At 45.3% G+C, this 8627-nt stretch overlaps 1 protein-coding gene and 1 non-coding gene across 2 annotated transcripts; both read left to right on the forward strand.

The window, feature by feature from the left end:
* The first annotated feature begins 302 nt into the window (after positions 1 to 302).
* On the forward strand, positions 303 to 3209 carry LOC120024758 (CUB and zona pellucida-like domain-containing protein 1). Its single transcript, XM_038969044.1, has 5 exons — positions 303 to 548; positions 950 to 1350; positions 1708 to 1807; positions 2502 to 2698; positions 3074 to 3209. The coding sequence occupies exons 1-5, from the start codon at positions 303 to 305 to the stop codon at positions 3207 to 3209; spliced, it is 1080 nt and encodes a 359-aa protein (XP_038824972.1).
* trnat-ugu lies at positions 2804 to 2879 on the forward strand. Its single transcript has one exon. It is a non-coding gene; the product is annotated as a tRNA-Thr (tRNA).
* Positions 3210 to 8627: the final 5418 nt, after the last annotated feature.

The raw sequence follows: 8627 nt of genomic DNA on the forward strand, positions 1-8627 counted from the left end.
GTGTGATTGGACAATATGCTGTGGTGTGTGATTGGACAATATGGTGTGGTGAGTGATTGGACAATATACTGTGGTGTGTGATTGGACAATATGCTGTGGTGTGTGATTGGACAATATGGTGTGGTGAGTGATTGTATAATTGTGCACTTTGATAACAGGTGAAGCTGTGAATACTGTATGATACATACTATACCTAGACAACACATCTGAAATCACCAAACATGAAGGAAAGATACAAATGAAACTCGAAATGACCCCAACCAACTCAAATCATGGTTCAGTCGGATTGTTTTGATTAAGACATGTCTGCAAAAGATATGAAGAAATACAACAATAACAACATTTCTCCCGTGACAGTCAAAGCCAAGGTGGTGTGTGACGAGACCAAGATGACGGTAGAAGTGGAGAAGTCCTCTGTTACTGAAATTCACGAGGACCACCTCCGCCTCAACGATCCCAGTAACTGTGCCTGCGACCTGCAACGCCTCTCTAACAGCACCCACATCATTGGAGTCATCCCCCTCAATGCCTGTGGCACTCAGATAGAGGTGAGGCCTCCGAGATGTCAAATATTACAGTGGGATGACACATGTACAGTATTCCTCTTTGTGTGACTCCTGGATGTGTGTCTGCGTTCTCTATATTGAACCTGGTTTGAGGGGATATTCACCCCAAGGCACCAGCTAGGCTGACAGATCTTGAATTGGTTTCCTCAGAGAGACGGTCAAGATGGAGTGTTTTGGTGAGGGGTGGCTTTATGCCGCCTGTGGGAAGATCTGCCCTCAGAACAGTTTTGCATCAAAAGAGAAACCAACATGCTCACTCATAACCCCAAGAGGTTCACAACAATATCAGAACTGAAACGATTGATCCTGGTGATGTGTGTAAAGTTCAGTGCCCACAAATGTAACTGTCTAGATGATTTTCCTCTCCATCTCTCTCAATCCAGGAGGACGACGACAACCTCATCTTCAAGAACCAAATCACCACCTTCGACAACCCCAACGACATCATCACCAGGCAGCACCAGGTGGAGATCCAGTTCTACTGCCAGTACGCCAAACGTGGCAACGTGTCCCTGGGCTTCAGTGCACACAGGAACAACATCACGGTGATGGAGAAAGGCTTCGGCACGTTCACCTACCAGTTTGAGTTCTACCAGACCAGCCAGTTCACCGACATGGTGGATCCCCGTGACTACCCGTTAGACGTGGTGGTGAAGCAGATGATCTACATGGACATCGAGGCCGTGTCCACTGTGAACAACACGGAGCTCTTTGTGGAGTCCTGCAGAGCGGCGCCGTACGACAACCCCAACTACCACCCCACCTACCCCATCATAGAAAACGGGTGAGACTGATGATTCAAATCAGCTTGATTAGCACGAGTGGCAAGGCTACTGTTGGTAAAGCAAAGTGAGATAAAGACATCAACAATAACATTCAATTAATACTAATAGTAATGGTGATTAGAGAAAGGAAACACACATATACATATATATATATTAAAATATAAACACTGAGGCATTCATCAACCTCATGGTGGACACTTGTCAGTAATGTGAGATGACAATAGAAACGACAGGTTCGAGACATTTGTATAAACGCTGGGGAAAATTCTAGACTAAAAGATTGTTTTACTGCACTTACTGTATGTACTTTACATATTTACTGTACTCTATGTTTTACCTGTCTGTTTTTTTACCAGGTGCATTGTGGACGAGACGGTTCAAATCTTCTCCCCCCGTCACCAGAGGCATTTCCAGTTCGGAATGGAAGCTTTCAAATTCATCGGAATGCATGACCAGGTAAATGGGGACAGATTGCTGGATCATTCAAGGGTGATATCTTCTCAGTTCAGTGACCTTTGAACCCTCTGGATAAAGGTGTACATCAGCTGTTCAGTGACCTTTAAACCCTCTGGCTATAGGTGTACATCAGCTGTTCGGTGACCTTTAAACCCTCTGGCTATAGGTGTACATCAGCTGTTCGGTGACCTTTAAACCCTCTGGCTATAGGTGTACATCAGCTGTTCGGTGACCTTTAAACCCTCTGGCTATAGGTGTACATCAGCTGTTCAGTGACCTTTAAACCCTCTGGCTATAGGTGTACATCAGCTGTTCAGTGACCTTTGAACCCTCTTGCTATAGGTGTACATCAGCTGTTCAGTGACCTTTGAACCCTCTGGCTATAGGTGTACATCAGCTGTTCAGTGACCTTTGAACCCTCTGGCTATAGGTGTACATCAGCTGTTCGGTGACCTTTAAACCCTCTGGCTATAGGTGTACATCAGCTGTTCGGTGACCTTTAAACCCTCTGGCTATAGGTGTACATCAGCTGTTCAGTGACCTTTAAACCCTCTGGCTATAGGTGTACATCAGCTGTTCAGTGACCTTTGAACCCTCTTGCTATAGGTGTACATCAGCTGTTCAGTGACCTTTGAACCCTCTGGCTATAGGTGTACATCAGCTGTTCAGTGACCTTTGAACCCTCTGGCTATAGGTGTACATCAGCTGTTCAGTGATCCTGTGTGAGGCTGGGAACCCCAACACCCGGTGTGCCCAGGGCTGCGTCAACTCCCCCTCCCCCCAGCCTGCTGGTCACCACCACCACAAGAGAGAGGCCGCCATGCAAACGGCCAAACACCACATTTCCCAGGGTCCTTTGCGCCTGAGAAAGAGTTCAGAGAGCTCAGGTAAGCTAACCCTGAGGGAAACGGCTGTAGCTTTAGATAAGCTACAAATCAAATGTTGTACTTTGTGTTATTGACGATACAGTATATTGCAGAAGTGGCAAGGCTACATGGTCCTCAGTAGCTCAGTTGGTAAAGTGTGACACTTGTAATGCCAGGGTTGTGGGTTCAAATCCCACAGGGGACCATTAAGAAAATACATGAGGATGTATGCACTCACTACTGTAAGTTGCTCTGGATAAGAGAGTGTCTGTTAAATGACTACACATTTAGGAAGGACCTCTACAGTGGATTCTTTCAACAGGAAATAGCATCTCTGCATAAACAGGTGTTTTTCGTTTCACCAAGAGTTTTTGTGTTAAAAAAGGTGTTTTCTTGTCTTTCCAGTGACCAACATGAACATGGGGTTGCTGGTTGGGTGTATCGTAGCAGCCGTTGCCATGCTGTGCGGAGTGATGCTCTACAAGGCCAAAACATCAGGCGTTAAATACCAGCCCCTGACAACATTTGAGACTTAGTCCGATGGCAGCCATCCTTTCACATGTAGCCTGCATTATAGAAAGAAGGATGGGGGGGAAATATAGAACATTTGAAAAGTGGTCTCTGACTTTAACGATGAAATGTCTCTTGGGACCAAAACAAGAATATGCATTAATCCGTAAACGTACTTAGCGGTAACTCCCATTATACAATGTGTCTTGGCTGACCAGGTCAAAAGTTCTTAATAGCCACTCGAGCACCAGTAGGATTGCAAGTGTTTATATATCACAGGAAGCTGCTGAGTGGAGCACAGCTCATAATGTCTGGAATGGAGCGAATTGATCTAATGGTTTTTGATACCATTCTACTCATTTCACTCCAGCCATTACCATGGTCCCGTGATCCCCAATTAAGGTGCCACCAGCCTCCTGTGAGATATATATGTATTTACTGTAGCCTAGCCTATATGCATGTGACCCATATAGTGCCCTCTAGTGTATAAATGATGTGTAATTTACAATGACAGAACAGCTATAAACCACACAACAACCGTAGAGGTTTGGCCCAAATGTCTCCTACAACTTGTCTGACCAGTTTAATTCCTGCATCTTATTATGATCTGTATTGGGATGTGGGGACAGTCATGTAATACTGGGATGTACTCTGAAATACCGTTCTGTAAAGCTTTCTATATAGGCCAGGGTCTGTTGAACCAGGGATCAATTACATTTATTTGTTGTGATTGTGTTACATCAAAATGGGACCCTGGTTAAAATAAATGTTTAGTCTATATGATGTAGTGAATTACTGTAAAATTGTCCTTTCAAATAAATGAATGTATTTGTATTAATTTAGACATTACGTCTTGCACATTAAATATTAAAATACAATGTAAATGGCATCTTTGTGTATCTAAAATAGTGTGTATGATTCTTCCTGGATCCACTGCAAACGAATGCCGCTTGTGCCTCCTCACATGATCCAACATGGCTGCCCTGTTACATGTGGCCATCAGTGGAGCAGAAGTGCTTTGATTAACATTCTGCATGATCCAACATGGCTGCCCTGTTACATGAGGCCATCAGTGGAGCAGAAGTGCTTTGATTAACATTCTGCATGATCCAACATGGCTGCCCTGTTACATGTGGCCATCAGTGGAGCAGGAGTGTTTTGATTAACATTCTGCATGATCCAACATGGCTGCCCTGTTACATGAGGCCATCAGTGGAGCAGGAGTGCTTTGATTAACATTCTGCATGATCCAACATGGCTGCCCTGTTACATGTGGCCGTCAGTGGAGCAGAAGTGCTTTGATTAACATTCTGCATGATCCAACATGGCTGCCCTGTTACATGAGGCCATCAGTGGAGCAGAAGTGCTTTGATTAACATTCTGCATGATCCAACATGGCTGCCCTGTTACATGTGACCATCAGTGGAGCAGAAGTGCTTTGATTAACATTCTGCATGATCCAACATGGCTGCCCTGTTACATGTGACCATCAGTGGAGCAGAAGTGTTTTGATTAACATTCTGCATGATCCAACATGGCTGCCCTGTTACATGAGGCCATCAGTGGAGCAGAAGTGCTTTGATTAACATTCTGCATGATCCAACATGGCTGCCCTGTTACATGTGGCCATCAGTGGAGCAGAAGTGTTTTGATTAACATTCTGCATGATCCAACATGGCTGCCCTGTTACATGTGGCCATGAGTGGAGCAGGAGTGTTTTGATTAACATTCTGCATGATCCAACATGGCTGCCTGTTACATGTGGCCATCAGTGGAGCAGAAGTGCTTTGATTAACATTCTGCATGATTCAACATGGCTTCCCTGTTACATGTGGCCATCAGTGGAGCAGAAGTGTTTTGATTAACATTCTGCATGATCCAACATGGCTGCCCTGTTACATGTGGCCATCAGTGGAGCAGAAGTGTTTTGATTAACATTCTGCATGATCCAACATGGCTGCCCTGTTACATGTGGCCGTCAGTGGAGCAGAAGTGTTTTGATTAACATTCTGCATGATCCAACATGGCTTCCCTGTTACATGTGGCCGTCAGTGGAGCAGAAGTGTTTTGATTAACATTCTGCATGATCCAACATGGCTGCCCTGTTACATGTGGCCATCAGTGGAGCAGAAGTGCTTTGATTAACATTCTGCATGATCCAACATGGCTGCCCTGTTACATGAGGCCATCAGTGGAGCAGAAGTGCTTTGATTAACATTCTGCATGATCCAACATGGCTGCCCTGTTACATGTGGCCATCAGTGGAGCAGGAGTGTTTTGATTAACATTCTGCATGATCCAACATGGCTGCCCTGTTACATGTGGCCATCAGTGGAGCAGGAGTGTTTTATTTAACATTCTGCATGATCCAACATGGCTGCCCTGTTACATGTGGCCATCAGTGGAGCAGAAGTGCTTTGATTAACATTCTGCATGATCCAACATGGCTGCCCTGTTACATGTGACCATCAGTGGAGCAGGAGTGTTTTGATTAACATTCTGCATGATCCAACATGTCTGCCCTGTTACATGTGGCCATCAGTGGAGCAGGAGTGTTTTGATTAACATTCTGCATGATCCAACATGGCTGCCCTGTTACATGTGGCCATCAGTGGAGCAGAAGTGCTTTGATTAACATTCTGCATGATCCAACATGGCTGCCCTGTTACATGTGGCCGTCAGTGGAGCAGAAGTGCTTTGATTAACATTCTGCATGATCCAACATGGCTGCCCTGTTACATGAGGCCATCAGTGGAGCAGAAGTGCTTTGATTAACATTCTGCATGATCCAACATGGCTGCCCTGTTACATGTGACCATCAGTGGAGCAGAAGTGCTTTGATTAACATTCTGCATGATCCAACATGGCTGCCCTGTTACATGTGACCATCAGTGGAGCAGAAGTGTTTTGATTAACATTCTGCATGATCCAACATGGCTGCCCTGTTACATGTGGCCATCAGTGGAGCAGAAGTGCTTTGATTAACATTCTGCATGATCCAACATGGCTGCCCTGTTACATGTGGCCATCAGTGGAGCAGAAGTGTTTTGATTAACATTCTGCATGATCCAACATGGCTGCCCTGTTACATGTGACCATCAGTGGAGCAGAAGTGTTTTGATTAACATTCTGCATGATCCAACATGGCTGCCCTGTTACATGAGGCCATCAGTGGAGCAGAAGTGCTTTGATTAACATTCTGCATGATCCAACATGGCTGCCCTGTTACATGTGGCCATCAGTGGAGCAGAAGTGTTTTGATTAACATTCTGCATGATCCAACATGGCTGCCCTGTTACATGTGGCCATGAGTGGAGCAGGAGTGTTTTGATTAACATTCTGCATGATCCAACATGGCTGCCTGTTACATGTGGCCATCAGTGGAGCAGAAGTGCTTTGATTAACATTCTGCATGATTCAACATGGCTTCCCTGTTACATGTGGCCATCAGTGGAGCAGAAGTGTTTTGATTAACATTCTGCATGATCCAACATGGCTGCCCTGTTACATGTGGCCATCAGTGGAGCAGAAGTGTTTTGATTAACATTCTGCATGATCCAACATGGCTGCCCTGTTACATGTGGCCGTCAGTGGAGCAGAAGTGTTTTGATTAACATTCTGCATGATCCAACATGGCTTCCCTGTTACATGTGGCCGTCAGTGGAGCAGAAGTGTTTTGATTAACATTCTGCATGATCCAACATGGCTGCCCTGTTACATGTGGCCATCAGTGGAGCAGAAGTGCTTTGATTAACATTCTGCATGATCCAACATGGCTGCCCTGTTACATGAGGCCATCAGTGGAGCAGAAGTGCTTTGATTAACATTCTGCATGATCCAACATGGCTGCCCTGTTACATGTGGCCATCAGTGGAGCAGGAGTGTTTTGATTAACATTCTGCATGATCCAACATGGCTGCCCTGTTACATGTGGCCATCAGTGGAGCAGGAGTGTTTTATTTAACATTCTGCATGATCCAACATGGCTGCCCTGTTACATGTGGCCATCAGTGGAGCAGAAGTGCTTTGATTAACATTCTGCATGATCCAACATGGCTGCCCTGTTACATGTGACCATCAGTGGAGCAGGAGTGTTTTGATTAACATTCTGCATGATCCAACATGTCTGCCCTGTTACATGTGGCCATCAGTGGAGCAGGAGTGTTTTGATTAACATTCTGCATGATCCAACATGGCTGCCCTGTTACATGTGGCCATCAGTGGAGCAGAAGTGCTTTGATTAACATTCTGCATGATCCAACATGGCTGCCCTGTTACATGTGGCCGTCAGTGGAGCAGAAGTGCTTTGATTAACATTCTGCATGATCCAACATGGCTGCCCTGTTACATGAGGCCATCAGTGGAGCAGAAGTGCTTTGATTAACATTCTGCATGATCCAACATGGCTGCCCTGTTACATGTGACCATCAGTGGAGCAGAAGTGCTTTGATTAACATTCTGCATGATCCAACATGGCTGCCCTGTTACATGTGACCATCAGTGGAGCAGAAGTGTTTTGATTAACATTCTGCATGATCCAACATGGCTGCCCTGTTACATGTGGCCATGAGTGGAGCAGGAGTGTTTTGATTAACATTCTGCATGATCCAACATGGCTGCCCTGTTACATGTGGCCATCAGTGGAGCAGAAGTGCTTTGATTAACATTCTGCATGATTCAACATGGCTGCCCTGTTACATGTGGCCATCAGTGGAGCAGAAGTGTTTTGATTAACATTCTGCATGATCCAACATGGCTGCCCTCTTACATGTGGCCATCAGTGGAGCAGAAGTGTTTTGATTAACATTCTGCATGATCCAACATGGCTGCCCTGTTACATGTGGCCATCAGTGGAGCAGAAGTGTTTTGATTAACATTCTGCATGATCCAACATGGCTTCCCTGTTACATGTGGCCGTCAGTGGAGCAGAAGTGTTTTGATTAACATTCTGCATGATCCAACATGGCTGCCCCTGTTACATGTGGCCATCAGTGGAGCAGAAGTGCTTTGATTAACATTCTGCATGATCCAACATGGCTGCCCTGTTACATGTGGCCATCAGTGGAGCAGAAGTGTTTTATTTAACATTCTGCATGATCCAACATGGCTGCCCTGTTACATGTGGCCATCAGTGGAGCAGAAGTGTTTTGATTAACATTCTGCATGATCCAACATGGCTGCCCTGTTACATGTGGCCATCAGTGGAGCAGAAGTGCTTTGATTCACATTCCGCTGAGGAAATGTAGACCTATAGGCCTAATGCAAAGACATTATGTATAGATTTCTTTTAAATGAGGGAATTCCTTGTTGTATACACAATTCATCTTGAAGCTGCCATGTTTACTGGAATAAAACTCAACTCTAAATAAGTTGACACCAGTGGAGGCTGCTGAGGGGAGGACGGCTCATAATAATGGCTGGAAGGGAGCGAATGGAATGGCATC

This window comes from Salvelinus namaycush, chromosome 30 (genome assembly GCF_016432855.1).
Source record: "Salvelinus namaycush isolate Seneca chromosome 30, SaNama_1.0, whole genome shotgun sequence".
Lineage (NCBI taxonomy): Eukaryota > Metazoa > Chordata > Actinopteri > Salmoniformes > Salmonidae > Salvelinus > Salvelinus namaycush.